Here is an 18,611-nt window from a genome sequence, read left to right as displayed (position 1 = left end):
AAACTAACTGAAAAACGCTAGATCTAGCGGGAAAACCGCTGTATTGGCAACACTGGCTGGACCTTTAGAAAGATAGTCAATGACGAAGGCCGTGTACATATCCAAAGCCCCGTAGTGCATAGTTTACAGGCTACCAAGTTGGTAGTCCTAGTTTCTAGTATGGAGTTTAACATTGAAATACGGACTTATTTACCAATAATATATTCCATATAATTGATGTTTTAATTTTTAATGCCAATAGTTCTTACGTAAATGCAAGTATTGGACGATAAATTTACTCTCCTTCGTATCTGCAGCAAATATTACACTCTTCGCAGGTAAATTGTGATTATCAGGGAACGGATTTATATGGACTAAAAATATATGAAATATGTAAATATATATGTAGTTATTTTTACCAAAATATGGAATTAAATATGGATTTTTACCAAAATATGGAATTAAATATGGACTTAAAATTATAAAAAAATGACTATGTACGTTAAATATTGGTACATTTTAATCAAACTAAACAAAAAATATAATGGACGTACCTTATCTTCCAATGTAGTTTCAACAAAACACAATTTTTATTGTCTGTTACCATAACAATAGGTTACAAACATTTCTTTCAAGTGCTGAAAAGTGAATCTTCTTCTATTGTCTCTGAGGATAGATTTATACTGACTAAAAGAGCGTTCGACGTCACAAGAAGTAACTGGTACATAATTCAATTTCACAATGTCTGCTGGGGATAAGTCCAAGTTAATCTTCACTGTTGATTCACCACTCATCACAGCAACAACCTTTTGTAGTTCTTCATATCCAGGGTTTTTTGAAAGTACAGTGTCCACCTTAGCTCTTACTGCATCTGCAACTTTACCTCTACCACGATTCAGTTGTTCCACAGTACTATTTATAATTTCAAAACTTTCAGATAGTGAAAGGTGCCTATTTTGGAGACTTTTGAGCGTTTTTATGATGCATGAAAATGTATGCTGAATGTGAGCTAAGTCATTCTTCACACTTATGTCACAGGTAACTGTTTTCGCAGTATCAATTGAGACTGCATCTTCAGAGTCCAATGCAAGGAGAACATTGTTAATAGAGTCTATATGTTCGGCATAATATTCAACTGCTTCTAGCCATGTACCCCATCTAGTTAAAATTGGCTTTGGTGGCAATGGAATTTCAGGGTACATTTCTTTCAACACGTTAACTCTACTGGGAGCTTTGAGAAATACTTTTTTCACTGATGAAATCAACAAATCTACTTTAGGGAAATTGTCTCTGACCACTTCTGCCACACGATGAAATGCATGCGCCACACAAGTAAAATGAGTCAATTTAGGATATACAACAGATAATGCTTGTCCAGCTTTGACCATATAAGGGGCAGCATCGCTAATAAAGAATAACACATTATCGTACATAATACCCTTTGGCCACAGGATACCCATAGCTTCGTTGAACAGTTTAACTATAGTTTTGTTATTGCACTTTTCTAGAACATCACAATGTAAAAGAATTCGTTCAGAATATTGTTCACTTAACAAACCGATAACTACATTACCAACAAGTCTACCTTCTTTGTCGGGAGTCTCATCAATGGAAACCCAAATTGAACTATCTTTAATTTCATCTCTTATCTTCTGTATTGTCTCATCGTAGATGGATGGAGCATACGTCTTCCTAAGTGTTGACTCATCCGGGATTGTATGTTGAGTATATTTTTCAAGGAATTCCCTGAAGACCTTATTCTTTAGTTTGTAGAGAGGAATATCAGCAAAGATGAGAGAACGGCACAGGTCGATGTTTAACTCAGATCTTACATTCGATGTTGTTGGTTGTGTTAAAAACAATTGTCTCTGCTTGGAATTTAGTTGTTTGTTGGCCTGATGTTTACTAGTTGTAATGTGTTGTTGCACCAGGAACTTTTGTGTAGATGATACTGCACACTGACACAAATTACAAAATAATATTTTATTGTCAGTTGATAAACCATCTTCTTTAAATTCTGAAATGTAACTTGTTAGTTTTGATTTTAAATTGACTGAATGACGTACTTTTGGCATATTTACCGTCTTTATAGTATGATTTACAAAACTGAACCTATGTGTACTCTGACTGGCATTTAACTGTTGAGCTGCACAACTGAAGTCTGTTAAAAATTTTAAATTAAATTAATACAGTTTTGTAACTTACTTTCCCATTGTTGATAGGACTGCTAATTTTCAAATAACTCTGATGTTAAAGGGATTACTGAACATGTGTTTAAATCTCTATTGTTGAAATGTATTTTTAAAAGTTAATGGAATTTTGTTTTGTTTTATTGTTAAACCTAATATAATATGGACTGTTTTATATGAAATATGGAAAATATATGGAAATTAACGAAAATATGTACTAAACTCTAAAATATGGAAAAATATGGAAAATAAAAGTAGGATTTTTCAACCCTACACATTGTGAAACATAAAGATAATGCAAAATATAAATTATATTAGCTTTATAAGTAAATATGTATTTACATATAAATCCTTTCCCTGGTGATTATCATAGCTGTATTTTGTTAGTACACAGCCAATATTGTTCATTGAACATAATTATTTTCACCATTACCATTCTCATTACATGAGAACACATTTGTCACAACAATGACCAATCATAATACTTACAAACATACATATATAAATGTTCTGCTCATGGGCAGGTCTTACACTGCAAAACCAGCTTTCTTCAGTCTTTCCTATTTTCTGCCTTCCTCTCAGTATCCGCATATGATCCATAGATCTTAATGTCGTCACTCATCAGATATCTTTTACGCCGAACTCTTCTCCCGTTCACAGTTCCTTCCATTGCATCCTTCAGTAGGCCTAGGCAGTTTCTTCTCAACCAGTGACTCAACCAATTCCTTTTCCTCTTCGTGATCAATTTCAACATCACTCTTTCTTCACCCACTATTTCCAACACAGCTTCATTTCGTATTCTGTCTGTCCACTTCACATGCTCAGTCCTTCTCCATATGCACATTTCAAATCCTTCTATTCGCTTCTCTTTACTTCGTCATAATGTCCATGAACAGACAGAATAAATGTTGCTGTGTTGGAAAGAGTGGTTAAAGAAAGAATGATGCTGAAACTGATCACGAAAAGGAAAATAAATTGTTTGGGTCACTGGCTGAGAAGAAATTGCCTACTGAAAAATACACTGGAATGAATGGTGAACTAGAGAAGAGATTGGAGGAGAAAAATATATCAAATGATAGATGACATTCAATTAGGTAAACAGGTATATTGTAAAGGTCCAGGTATAATTTGGCGCTTTGAATTTCAACAATGAATAACATCTTCAGTTCGAATCGTCATTAAATAAAACAATACTGCTATTGTGCATCTGTTTTAAGGTAGGGAAATCGCCGCAGAAAAGGATTTCGCAAGCCGGTACCAGTAAAGGGTACTAATCCAGGTAAGGCAGTCAAAGGTAGTGAATGAGTTTTGCGCGCAAGCGCAGATAGTCCTCTGACAGTTTCCGCGAAACCGACGCAAACCTCACGTCTAGAGGTGGGTAAAAAATAACACAACAGTTATTTTGGAACTGTTCCGGTCTCGGAACTGTTGCAAAAATGAACAGTAGGTCTGAACCTCCTGTTCCGAAATAACAGTGTTCCGACTCCAAGCTGCTCACTTGCCCAGCTGTTGCGGGCTCGCAGTACTGCGTTGCACAAGGCATGTTCCGACTCCCGAGACAACAGAGAACAGTCGGAACCTGTTCCGTTGAACCAATGACAGCTCCGGCTACACTGTTCTCGTTCTTTATGTTGTACTTGGAACAAGTTGGAACTTGGAACTCTCACGTGGATGGATGAGGAAGCATGGAAATTGAAATCCTTGTAGTGTGATCATAAGTAATGACAGAGAGCGAGGTGTGATGCGAAGTTTAAATTATTACACTTTGGTACAGATGCGTTTCTAACATTTTACTAAGTGTGGGAATTTCAGGTTTCACTACTGCTAATGTATAAATATATACAGTAGTTATGTATTTTTATTATGTATCAAATTATAATGTAATCATTATTATCATCATAACTAAGCATTAAGAAACGTAAAAATAAAAATTAATAATTTTAGTTCTTTTTTTACTACGGAACACGGAGAACAAAAATTACATACTACACGTTTTAAATGAGATGTTAATTTTTTAGTTGGTTACCGTGTCTTCATGACTTCACATACCAATTAGTGTTGCAATCTGACCTTGTATTCAACAGCTGTTCATCTAATAAACACGAAGCTTCTGTCCGCACACACAGCAAGTTTCCAAACAGATTCGAATGTGCATTGGGACGTCATCTATTGAGAAACGTGTGCTATGTCGTCATGCCGATAACGTACGTGCGAGTTGCTTGGGGAAGAGGGAGGGTACTGTACGACTCCTCAAATGGAGCGAGAGTCAAAGAGATAGCTCGCATCAGTGAACGATTCAGACACATCTCTACTTGTAACTGTTATTTCGGAACTGTTATTTGGAACATAGTATTTTTCCGGAACTGGAACAGCCGGAACTGTTCCGGGAAAAGAACAACTTCGGCCATCACTACTCATGTCTATTCTTTTTCTCTCTGATTCTGCTATGAGTACTTGATACTCAAGTATTGACTTACTTTCACGGCTATCTTGATAATCCTTCGCGCTGAACATTACGTTCAATCAAATTACATTATTTCATATTGTGATATGTGCCAATATTGGACGTGCTGAAAATTTAAAAGTTGCACCTGGAAATAGGTATGTAAATGTATTTCTTTTTCATTCACAAAAAGCAGCATTTTTTTACATTGTATTACATATACCTAATCGTAACTTTCACGTTCTTTTCCTCACAATGGCAGTTTCTCTTAAAACAAGATAGGCCAGAAATTATGGAGTAGACGAGATCTAAAAACTTTTCTGTATGGCTTTCAAATCAAATCTATATCATGATGTACTGGACGTGTCTGATAGTGGCGAAATCTACTTAATTGTCTGCACTGCATTTTATAAAAGTTTGGCACAGGAAAATGTATTTATATTGAAAACTTCAATGTAGGTGTATGACACTGAACAACAAGAATTTTGCACCGACTTGAAGCAGTGTATCCCCATGACTTTGTGTGCGCTGAATCCGAAAATGCATATTTTTTTTTCGTATCACATAGGCCAGTGATGTCAAAGCAAGCTCATTTTTCTGACCTTGACATCGTGCGCGGACAGCAAGCGCTAAGTATGGAAAGAGGAAGGGTTGTGCATATGAATAAGCAACCTATTGGTTTAAGAAAACAGTGGTGCACAAACTTCAAATGGAACGTGAAATTTTATGTCGTTATTTTTCTATGGCTTCTTTCTGTTTAATATTATCTATATTGTCTGTACTAACACTGATTTCTTAATATTGCACTTGTGTTTTAAATCTTAATAACATAATAGAGAGTTAAGAAGGAATATTCACTTAAATTCCATAGTAGTATAATATTATACTGTACTAAGTGGATGAAACACATCATTCATAAAGAAAGTGATATTCCAAAGAATGAGATTGAGTATGACATGATAAGTTGGAATTTATATTGATGGTATCTTTAGCCTTACAAAAGTAATCACTAAACTAATCAAAACAATACTACAGTACAAAGCAATGCTACCCAGGTACTGTATCTGTTTTAAGTGTAACTAATATTACATAACAAAACTCTTATCGCATTATGCTTTTAAGGTGATATTTGTGAGCAACTTCCTATCATCAGAATATTAAATTATTTTCTCGAAATCTGCTGAAGCCATAGAGCTGACATTTTTACAACACATAGACACGTATCTTTTGCTTGTGATGTAACAGTAGTTGGTTTGTTAATTCATTTCCTTACAAACAATTTCCATGCGAATATTTTCAAAATGTTCAATACACTATCTTCAGTAATACCTATATACGCTATATTAGATTTACGAAAACATTCTCTAATGCTACTAAATAAATAGGCCTATACCTGAAAACTTCACTTTTCGATACGAAAAGTGGAGACAATATTTCTTTTGAATAAAAAAATCAAACTTCTGAAAAATGAGCATTAAAATTAAAACTTATATTCTTATAATGCACTTATACTTCTCAGGCAAGTCTAAAAATTAACATAGATACAGTTTTAATAAGTTCTCTTCCCTTTCTCTATTGAATCAGTGCTGACCATCCCTGAATATAGCTCGACCAAGTGGCATATACCACCTCTTTCGTTTGTCTCTTTCCGTTCTGCTGTAAAGCGCTCAGGCTCTCCTGGGCTCTAAAGCGCGCGCTTGCTCCTGTGGGCATCAACTGATATGACTGACATAGGCCTAAGGTTTTTATGATATGCTATGATTTCACTTTTCGATAAGCTCTCCCCAGAAAACATTTGGCGGGGTTTGGTGTTATAAACCAAAACAAAAGATAAAGCATTTTATGAGTTTATCATTTATTTCCTGTTTCTTATGAATGTTAGCATGTTCTTTTGTACTTTTAATAAATGAACATATTGGTCCCTTCTATTCGGTAAATTTCATAACAGTTCAAAGTGAGGTCTACGCAATGAACAAACGAGGGAGTAGATTTTCATTATTTAAAAGATAAGTTTACCATTTTGAGTGAAGGCAAATTAAAAGAGGGCATTTCAATTAGTCCACAAATTCACAAAGTTATAGCTGACTCTTTGTTTGAGAGAAAACTTTCAAAGATGTGTGCTCAAATTTCCTTTTAAATTCTACTGCAGACAACTACATAGAACTTGTTGTGGAAACAATGTCAAGTGCATATGAGAAAATGGAGTGAAATATGTCTCTCAAAGTACACTTTTTACGTTCTCATTTGGATATCTTTCCTCCTAACCTTGGAGCGGTAGGCGACGAACACGAGTAAAGATTTCGTCAAGAAATATCTGAAATGGAATGAAGATATAAAGGAAGATCATCATCCAGCATGCTTGCAGGTTATTGTTGGTTCCTTGTAAAGAACAGTCCTGGGTCTACTTATAGATAGATAGATAGCTTTATTGATATTGTTCACAAAAGTACAAAACTTAATAATTTAACAAAAGATCTATATACAATTGTAGTTCTACATAATAAATATACAATTTCCTAAACTAATTAATCTATCGCAAATCTCAATAATTTATTGGTTCAAACTTGCACTTACGTCTTGTTTTGGTGCATGTTTAAACCAATCGTGATAACCCTTAAGACCTTAAACCTTAATTATTTGCTCCTTTTCAAAAATCTAATTGTAATATTTAGGTCTTATTTTACATAATAATTTATTATTCCAATTAGATGATCAGATGTCGACATACTGTAAGTCATGAACCTGAAATAGCTGAATCGGTACATTCCATATGTAGGTTAATCTTTCTTTCTTACAATATTTTCATGTCAGCAGAAACGTTTGCGTAACTTCTACGAAGACTACCGCATGCCTGCTTAAAAACAAGCTTGACAAATTGCTTACATAATCAACCTCAATTTAGTTTCATCATTATGTCGCATGTACTCATTATCGATTCATTTCTATTATGATTTCTATTATGATCTAATAAATTTATTATAATTGTATTCTTATTGAAATTAAAATATATTAGTTAACCAATTTATAAAGTCAAATTTTCTTCTGAACTTTTACTAATTAATATAACTATCGGAATACCTTAATAACTACCTTAGTTCTCTATTTTCAATTTTTTTTATTATTATTTAAAAAAAAAAACCTGGACGTAATTCTATCTTATTTTCAAAACCTGTCTTCTTACCTTATTTAATTAATAATAAGTTTTTCTGATTTTAGGAAAATTTAATCTTTGCTGATGCCTATCTCTTAGTAGGTAGTCTCGTTCAGTATCTATAGTTTTGATTGAATCTACTTTATTTCTGATAGAGTTTCTATTTGTCAATTTACCTCTTATTAACTGTTCGTCACCTGCTTCTACTTCATCGGTCGGTATCGCACAGCTCCTCCAAATTGTAGCACTTCCTCTCGCGCACCCCGGACTACCAACGGCATGTGGCATTCTTATTAATTGGTCTTTACTTGCGCTGACCTTGCCGGTTGATCCACAATCGCTTCTCCTTGATGTATTTTCACTTGCGCGCCTCGGACTACCCTCACTGGTCGTTCTCTCAGTCTGTGCCTCAGCTCCCCAAACAGCATCTTCACTGGTTCCAGCTTCTTCTTCCATACAAGGTTTTCCTTCTTCACTCTTCTTTCTTCTAAAGGGATCTGTGAAAACAGTGCTGTCTAGTTTATTTAGGTATGCTCTAATATCATTCACTGCCGTAAGCTCATCAATTCTTCTATTTGTTATTTCTGATTCCTTCTGCCCGCTTGATGAGTTACTTTTCTTATCAGTCCTCTCTACGCTTCCAGACTTCCTGTTTCGTGATGCACTTCTTCTGTTTACGTGTGGTGTCGATGATGCTCTATTTCCACAAGTCTCTATTTCGTTATTTCTGTTGTTGCAGCAACTGAATAAATCCTCAGTGAATTGATTATTTAAGGCCTCTACGTTAACTATGTTTCCGTTTATCTTCATTTTATCTTTTACTAAAGTTGTCCTCAATCCTTTACTTCGAGCTTCTTTTAATATTGGAATTAGTTTCTTTCTTTTCTCTCTAATTTCTTTTGCAAAGTCATTTTCTATGAATATATTTGTGCCTTTGAGTTGACGCGTATTGGCAATGATGTGCTCTTTGATAAAGTAACTGTTCAATTTCACAATAATTGGTCTTTTTTTTCCGTTACCGACTCTATACGCGTTATTAATCGCACTTATGTCCAAGTTTAGACTGAAATACTTAGTTAATAATTCTAACACTACGAAACCAGTATCAATTCCTTTTTCATGATTGCGCTCTTCAACACCATAAATTACAATGTTATTAATTCTACTGTCATTTTCCCATTTTTTAACTATCGATTTTAACACCACCTGCTCTTGGATAACCTCCTTTAACTTCTTTTTATTGTTGTGTTTTAATAGTACATTATGCAACGAGCCTATAATGATAGTAATCAAGAATCAAGTATGGATATTTATGAAATGAGCGCAAGCGAGTTTCATAATTTTCATACGAGCTTCTTAATTACGAGCTTAATTACTATTATAGGCGAGTTTCATACGACTTTTTATGCTCGACCATATTTCTAACTTGAAATTACCGGTATTCAGATGTATACATTTTATTTGTAGGTATCTGACAAGATCGGAAGTGACCTTATTCTAGGTCGTGAATTGTGAGATGTGCGCAAACGCGAAAGTATTGATTTTTTCCGAGGAACAATAATGTCATTGACCTTGACGTAGTCCCGTTAAACTTGATAATATTATAATATTATAACCTTGATTATTGAATTCGACATTGAAAAACGAGATGACAAATTGAATTTATTTGAATAATATTTATAATTAACGCTAATTATTATAGTAACAGAACATAACCTTCTGCGACAGTATTGGATTTCCAGCCTCCGTGACTTTTCGCTAATTCTCTTTCGATTGCATATCCGAGAATAATGGATGCTTGCGGTTTTATAACGGTACAAAGCTGACTTGTCATTGGCTGAACACATATAAGCTGAGTTATCATTGGTTGAAGACCTGTACTTTAATGAGTAGGTGTATTTTAATGACGTGCATTAAAGGACTGCTATCGGGTGTATAATTAGTACATTTCGGCATGGTCGAGCATAAACTATGTAACATCATTTTTGTACCCAGTACATATTTTTCAAGTAGATGCCTCATCTTATTACAAAATGGTAACATAGAATTCGTGCACGGAAATATATGTACTTATAGATCATAATAATGTGAGCTAAACGAATTTTAACCATTAAAAGAGGCAAAAAAACAAAAACAAAAAAAAAAAAACAAAATAAATACTGGTGCTAATCTCTGAAAATATGCGTAGGTATGTTTTCGCTCTGGAACTCTTTTGCATGTTTACGGAGTTGATGAAGACATTTTGCCTAACTTCCGGGCTCTACTAATAAGTTCATATTATTCTGGAATGAACCATTGCATGATAGTGAGGTCTATTGTTGATATACATTCACATGGAATTTAATATGATAAATATGGCAATGTAATGATTATTAATCTCATTTTCCAAATTATTACCATCTTACAAAACAGGCTGAAATGTCACATTGTAATTCGATACTTGATATTTGATTGTGATAAGACTTTGCTGCAATGCAACATATGGATGGATGGATGAAGGAATGAGTAAATAAATACCCTCTCAACTGCGGAGGTTATATCAGCGTCGTCGGTGTGCCAGAATTTTGTTCCGTACGAGTTCTTTTACATGCCAGTAAATCTACTGACATGAGCCTGTCGCATTTAAACACACTTAAATGCCATGGACCTGAGCCGGGATCGAACCCGCAACTGGAGCACAGAGGGCCACCGCTACACGACCTAAGCTACCGAGGCCGACACACACACACACGCACGCACGCACACACACACACACACACACACACAAAAAACCTGTGGAGTAACGGTCAGCGCGTCTGGCCGGAAAACCAGGTGGCCCGGGTTCGATTCCGTTTCGGGGCAAGTTGCCTGGTTGAGGTTTTTTCCGGGGTTTTCCCTCAACTTAAAATGAGCAAATGCTGGGTAACTTTCGGTGCTGGACCCCGGACTCATTTCACCGGCATTATCACCTTCATCTCATTCAGACGCTAAATAACCAAGGATGTTGCTAAAGCGTCGTAAAATAACCTACTAAAATATAAAAAAATCATAAATGAGGAGTAACGGCAATTTGAAAAAAAAAAGCAGAAAGAAAACTTTTTATTTGGGAATGTCATTGACAAAAATGGAAATCATTTTGTACCAGTCTCTTGCATGTAGAGTGGATTTAAAGCAAATGTTTAAAATTTCGTCCCTGCATGTGTAGCGCGTGTAGCATTTCGCAACTTCACGTTTGTTTCTTATTGTCGCTGCGGCGTGAAAAATGCGTTGAATCAACTCTTCTCGTGTTTGCACCCTGATCTGGTACACGATGTCTTTCATCCACCCTCCAATGCAGTAATCTAGGGTGTTATATCCGGGGATCTGGCAGGCAATCGGTAGGCATGACCATGTGGTTCTAAATGCTACACATTTTGCTCATGAAAAGAATACAGTCCGTTCTGATGAAGAATTTTACTAACCCGCATTTAGAGACAGATAACGGAGAAATTTAAAGTTTATATTCATTTATGCATACATACCTACTGTAATATTCTAGACGTCGGGGTCGATGTTTTCACACATTTTCAAATATACCTCCTTCTGCTTCAATGCACAGTTGCGCTCGGGCGTGAATCGCGCTCGTCGCTTAGTAGAGTTGCACGTAGCTCTTCTCTATGCCGCATCCAAAATACGGTCGTTTAGCGCCTCTCTCTTTTCCCCCTTCCTTTGCCATACCAAGTCTTTCATCCAACCCCATAGACAGTAAATACTCTTCGATATGGTACCCTTCTGTTCGGAAAGCGTCGTTCATATTCAGCGACGGCACGCAAGGAACTTCCATCACACAAACCATAAACATACACAATATCGTCGTATTCTGTAGTCGAAAATTTATAAGGCATCTTGAAAAACACAACTTAACACTTCCGATAACTGTACCTGTATAACTACTGTACTGTATTTAGCTGACTGGACTGCTATGAATTGATGATAGTGTAGGCTATTTGTGTTATCTGCGGGTTCTGTGTCATTACATCAGACAAGGGCAGGCGATTGGACATTTGTAATGCCCCACCACCCGGTTTGTTTCTCTTTTCTACATCGTTCACAATGCAGATTCCAATGTTACGTAATTCATTGCGACCTTGACCTTGTCTCACGCCTCGCTTCACGTCAGCAGCATATGGTAACGTCTGATTCACATTGGGGCGAGAAGTTTTACCAAAAAAATGCATCTAGCTCCGCTATCGCTCGAAAACGGACCTATGTTCATATGAACTTCTTCACTCAAAATGGCCTAAGATATCGTATCCTAATTTTTCTACCTTTCCTCGGTATTCACCCTGTATATATATATATATATATATATATGTCTTTGGCAGATTCAGTCTTCAATTTTTATCTATGTTTGTAAGATAAAAACTGTACGTTATCTCTGGAATCAGCATGCTCATCTGTGCTTATGTCCATATTCGTTTGTGTTTTTTTTTCTACATGTGCTAACACAGATATACACGAAAATGTTGAATTACTATTTAACATGGTGGTTAGTATATCCAAATAGTTCACGGTAAGGATGTCAACTTTTATTTCTTAATATCCTTTACAGTTGTGATGGACGTGATCAAGTTGGAACCTGAGGATGATCCACTGGCTATACAGACAAGTGATACTACAGATGCCGACGAGAAGAAACCTTTATCTGAGGTATGTGAAGATTAATTACTACTACTATATCCTAATTGCTTCATTTATACGAATATAGCCTGGGATTGAAAAACTAGGCCTATCCTACAATTATCCTGGGTGTGACAGCCCACACAGGGCTCTGACCGACCAGACCTCGAGAGAAATTTTAAAATGTTACATTTATTAGGATCAAATTTCTGCACATTTAAAATATAAAACTAAAATGATTACAGTCATTTATTGTCATAATACACTGCTCTCTTAAATTGACTGAGCATATTGGGAAGTAAATCAATGACTTTCCCAAAATACGCTATGAAATGTTGCATATGAACATTTTTACCTCGGAAAGCAAGAAAAAAAAACGACAAAAAGTGTATTGAACTTTATTTTTAAAATATCTCAAGGAATAACCGCCTAAAATTAAAGACTTTACTTTCGGTTTACCCTGTATAGAGTTCATTAATACTTTACTCCCTGTGGTAATACTAGCGAATAGGGATTATAAAGAATGGACACTGAGCGAATTTTCCTGTGTTTTTTTTCTCTGTACGCCAGCGTTTAGTACCACTTTCAAGCGCTAGAGGTTAGTGTAATCGAGCATACGCTAAGATAAGAATTGAGAATAGAGTTGAGACACAGGATCCAAACATCGCCTACCTTATTGCATAATCCAGAAACGCTTTGCTTCAAATAAATTCAAGTTAACAGCTTTTCCTTATTTCTCAGTGAGAAACTAGTTGTAATAATAATATTTTATATTTCAGATATCATAAATTATATTATAAAATAATATAATACATTATAAAATTAAGTATCGAATTCGTTTAATATTGGTATATAATATAATATAGGTATATGGTTTTACTTCTCGTAAGAGTTTTGTTTTTCCATTTTCAGTGCTATCAAATCATTACATATTTTAATTGTTGTTGGGGTCAACGTCTCAACTCTCATTATAAAGGAACTCTAGGGTCTAGACATCACAGTTAATGACGGATTTATTATGTTATGGATCCAATTTATTTTATTTGAGTACATAATGTACCTAGATGTATTAATTATATGTGTTATATTTCCGCTGTGTCGACTGCTAGCTGGTGTGATGTCAGCGCCAACTCTAGGGAGAAAGCAGAATCTCACGCTCTAGCTGGCTTGAAGGTCATTGAAATCAGTCCGGCTACATCAAAGGTACCGACGCGAAGTGTCCAATCTTTATAATCCTCATTCGCTGGTTTCTCTTTTATTTGGCAATAAACGTACCTGAATCGCACTGTTTTTTATTTATTTTTTTTTATTTATTGAGAATGGCCCCAATGAGTGTAACTCATATGAAGGGGCTATACAAGAACACATATGTTATACAATGTAATTGAAAAAGTCATAAAACTACAGTCTGTGAAAAACAAACGATAACACAAGAATTTATGAGAGAAAGGAAGCAAAATAAGAACAAATAGTAAGAGAAGATAAAGTTTTGGGTAGAAAGAAGAAAAAATTTGAAATCATGAAATAAGTTAAATAAATCAACTGAGATTTAAAATAAATAATCTTCCCAAAAACGTATTTTTAAACAATTCTTAAAACACCGGCAATTTGGTAAAAGTCTATATTCTAAAGGAAGTTGGTTAAAAGTTGTTAAAAAATCGTTAAATATTTTTGTTCCATAAGTTACTGAATATGCTGAGAAAAAAAATATATTGTCTTTTTGTCTTGTTAAATATGTATATCTTTATTAAACTGAAATATAATATTACTATGTATTAAATTGTTAATAACTTTGTACATGAAAATAGCAGCACATAATTTGATAATTCATTCAACTGGTAAAACAGAAGAAAATTGATATAGATATTTAACTGGAGTCAAATAATGAAAACCCAATAAATTTCTTAATGCTCTATTTTGAATAATTTGTAAAGGTTTCAAAGCAGTTTTATTATTATGTGCCCAAATAAATGACATATACATTAAATGAGAATGGGTAAAAGCATTTAATATACATTCAAGAGACAAGATATAGGCAAAAATCTTTATTATGATTGTCATAAGAACCGACTACAGTCAAAACTATGATATACATTTCCTGCGAAACATTTATCTAGCGATTTAACAAACATTTTGAAGTGAAATATTTGTATTTGTGGAAATAATAAAAGTAGTACACATGTACAAAACAATATCGTATTAAAGATCTTTACATAACGTACTGCTTTGTGACACTCTTCACACAAATGGTTTTGCTATTAATTTTCGAGTGGGTACACATGCATCATTTGATATGAAGATTGATAATGAATAAAAAATAGTCACTGGTTTTTTGTGAGCAACTACATCTGGCATATTACATAATTATCATTCTCTGTTTTTTGCAGGACGGAAAGTTAGTAGATCTACACTTGACTGAAGTCAAGACGGAATGCATGGACCGCAGCTTTGATCTGAAATCAGAGATAACATTTGAGGAAACTCCTGTGCCAATAGACTTCATCGTCGTTAAGAGTGAAGTTGGGGTGAGTGCAGTTTTTGAAGTGTGTTGGTCTGTAATTCTCTCTGTGTATTTACTGTCTGCTACAGGCAGGTGACCAGAGAATATGATTTTGCTGTCATGCTAGATACTGTCCATTTCTTCATTGTATAATCTTTCGTGAATTTTTTGCAGCCAACTTATGTCGTAGACACTGTGATGATAAATATTCAATAAATAATAAATATTTTCATCCCCACTCACAATGTTTACCACTCTGCTTTTACTTTACTTTAATGCCCATTATAGAGTGGTTGTCACTCTAAACTAGTGGTTTGCGCCTGGTTTAGGAATTATAGTTAATTATGTTTATTTTTAAAATCCTTTGATAGCGAATATATTCATAGTTTCCCCTTGCTTTGAATTTCTTCACACCTAATCTTTACCGAATCTTGAGTCTGTATCTTTCTCCATTTTTTTTTTCTTTTCTTAGAGATTACAATGCTGAACTTTCACGAAATCATATACCTTTGATGTTTTCATCCGCTGTGATTATTTTCACTACGTCTTATTTAAGTCAACTCAGTATTTTCTTTGTAATTTTAATACCACCATTTTCAGCAAGAATATTTCCGGAACATTTCAATACCGAAGCTTATTAGAAGAGCATGCAGCAAATTATTTTAAAATACTCATCACAAAGATGTAGGAAGTTGAAGTTCAATGCAATTCCTATAAAAAATATAATATTTAATAATAATCCATCTTCAAGTAATAAATCTTTCTCCTAATAAGCTAATGTTATTGGAATAGTTATATTCGCTCATACCAATATAATTGTTTAAGTACTATAGATTTAATGAGAAATACATATTTCACTATTTCCAGGATTAATTGCGGTTACATAGCTCTTTTGTTTTTGGTAACTACAGTAGTTTTTTTTCGGTTTAAAAATGTTATTATATTATAGAACATGCTCTGTTCTATCATTTTATTAAACTATTGTGTATAATGTTTAAAATGTTTTAAATACATGAAAATTAATTGTATGATAAACATATATTAAATCTCTCTGACAATTCAAAACAAAATTAGCACGTAGATCACCATGTTTTCAAATGGCCCGTTTGTTCAACTCGTCGTAACTCAGAAACCAGTAAAAATTTTGAATAGAAGGTAATTTCCATTCTTTCTTAACTTTGTATTGCTTTGACTCTCTGTCTGATGTTAAAAATGACAACTTTTGCCACTAACCAACTTAGGCATAAATGTCTATTTTGAACAGATCACTTCGAACTAGTATTTTGTTTCTCACTTTTAAAAAACCATTTTGATTTCGAAATATTTTCTTTTCTTTACTTCGACATTAACCTGTCAATCATAAAAATACCAGAGCGATTGATTGACTATCATAGGAGCTAAGGCATGGTTAATTTTTAATGGAATCGTTTTCGTCGTGCTGGAATCTCTCGTGTTTTGGATGAGAATGCAATCCAGATGACGTCACAACTACAATTGCGGTAGGGGACGAGTTTTCACATCAAATTGATCATGTCCTGGCGCCCGAACTCCTGAAAGAAACCAACACAAAGGATTGGGAAGTGTAATGTCAATACCAGACCTTACTTTTTTGCAAATGGTTTTTAAAGAACCTCTGCAAGTATATACATATACGCTGATGACATGTCACTAGCGTCAGAGAATGTTGAGGACCTCCAGAAAGCCACAGACATACTAGGGAAGTGGGCAGCAGAAAATGAAATGAAGATAAATGAAGATAAGACCAAGCTTGTAGTATTTAGAAGGGGAGGAAGAGTTCCGGAGAGAGAGAGAATAATGTGTAATGGGAAAATAGTCAACCGAAAGAGTACATTCAAATATTTGTGAGTAACAATGCAAACAACAGGGACGACATTCGCTGTGCACTTAAAAGAGAAACAAATAGCCGCAATAAGGATGAAACTTTTTGAAGCTAAAATCTGGCCTACCTGCACATACGGTCTGGAAATGATATGGGAATATCTAAGCGAAAAACAAATGAGAGATCTGGAAAGTATAAAATCAAGATACTTGAAGAGGGCACTCGGACTCTCCAAATACTCACTGTCAAGGTACGCTTACAAGTTAGCACGGGAAACTTTCTTTCTGGACGACTTAAGACTGAGGATGCTGCTACCGGCCACGGAGAGCTACAAGAAAGTAGCGGAAGAAAGAAGACAGGAACGGAAGGAGATTACAGAGGATTTCTACACAACGAATGCAATGATACAGCGAGACTGGACGAATGCCGGCTACGACACAAGATGGCTGACCACAGGGCTAGCGACGAGTGTGTGCAACCAAGAGATACCATTCCGCAAGCGAAGTGTGTATCTGTGAACTGTGCGGGGTCCAATGCGGGAGATATCACATTCTCGAGTGTAGAAAGCGTGTGAAATCTATCAGGGAAAGAATACAGGAAATAGTATAACCGTACCTATGCACTGTGTGCGCAATCCCAAACTATTAAAGAACCTCTGAGTTCTTTTCCACCCTTATCATAATCCAGTCCCTACTATCATATGCGACGTCCCTCAAATTCATTTTAATATTACCCTCCCATCTACGTCTCGGTCTCTCTAAAGGTATTGTGAATTTTATTAGTAACAACAATGTAATTTATTCGCCACAACAATAATTCCTTTCTACAATTCGCCTTAAACGCTCTCGTCAACAATTGGATTTTCACTCAACACAGTATTTGTTATAGCACTCCACCGACGACAATGACAATTTACTTGGACTAGGACGAACAACAATGAACTGTTAATCTTAACTAATATTTACAAAGCACTATTTACAAATCAGAACTATGAGTTCTCAGTTCACAGTTCTTCTATCTCAGTCACTCGAGTTCACAGTATCTCGAACCACAGACCTTCAGAGACAGTTCACTGTACTCGAACTCGGGTCCCTCCAACTGCGGTCCACTGCACTCGAACTCAGGTCCCTCCAACTGCGGTCCACTGCACTCGAACTCAGGCCTTCGGATGCTGACGCAGATGCGGACGCACACTCGAGTCGAACTCCGGCACACAAGTCTGGCTTGCTTGCTCTGGCTTACTCACTGACGGAATAACTGAAAACTCTACTCTAGTTCGCTGGCGCTTCTTCTTTTATAGCAAAATCATAGTTGCGAGAACCTTCTACAGGTGTGTAGAGAATTATCTGGATATCTCCACTTCGACGCATTTCTCGAAGGGTCGGGAAGGTCCATTCCCCCTTACTCCGCATGCAGCAGTTGCGCGTGCACTCTCCCCTCGTCGCGTGGGCCTTTCCCTTTCCCCTCGTCGCGCCGTCCCTCATGCTTCATGAAGCCCGCGCGATATGCTCTCTCACGCGGGACGCTGGTCGTGAGTTCGAATCTCACGTCGCTGTCACAGTATTTTTCCTTCAGGTCTCCCATCTAACACTCTATGCGCATTTCTGCATTCACCCATGCATTGCACAAGCCGTGTCCTTCTCAATTGTCTGCATTTAATATTTCTAATTATGTTAGATGAAGAATACAGTGCGTGCAGTTCTGCATTGTGTAACCTTCTCCATACGCTTTTCTTGATTCACCCATACGTTGCACATGCCCTGTCCATCTGAAACATCTGCATTTATTGTTTCTTCTTATGTTAGATGAAGAATACAATGCGACCAGCTCTGCGTTGTGTAACTTTCTCCGTTCTCCTGTAACTTCATCTC

At 35.7% G+C, this 18,611-nt stretch overlaps 1 protein-coding gene across 3 annotated transcripts in view; it reads left to right on the top strand.

Moving 5' to 3' along the window:
• The first annotated feature begins 4,680 nt into the window (after window positions 1-4,680).
• The window catches only part of LOC138692014 (zinc finger protein 596-like), a 70,396-nt gene continuing 56,465 nt past the window's right edge, over window positions 4,681-18,611 (top strand). For all 3 annotated transcript variants that reach the window (XM_069814786.1, XM_069814785.1, XM_069814782.1), the window contains exons 1-3: window positions 4,681-4,769; window positions 12,333-12,430; window positions 14,788-14,925. In XM_069814786.1, coding sequence (XP_069670887.1) covers window positions 12,338-12,430; window positions 14,788-14,925 — 231 coding nt within the window. In that variant the 5' untranslated portion in view covers window positions 4,681-4,769; window positions 12,333-12,337. The remainder of the gene's footprint in view (window positions 4,770-12,332; window positions 12,431-14,787; window positions 14,926-18,611) is intronic.

This window comes from Periplaneta americana, chromosome 16 (genome assembly GCF_040183065.1).
Source record: "Periplaneta americana isolate PAMFEO1 chromosome 16, P.americana_PAMFEO1_priV1, whole genome shotgun sequence".
Classification (NCBI taxonomy): Eukaryota; Metazoa; Arthropoda; class Insecta; order Blattodea; family Blattidae; genus Periplaneta; species Periplaneta americana.
The sequence above is the reverse complement of the archived record's forward strand: the minus strand, read 5'-3'. Positions and strand labels throughout refer to the sequence as shown.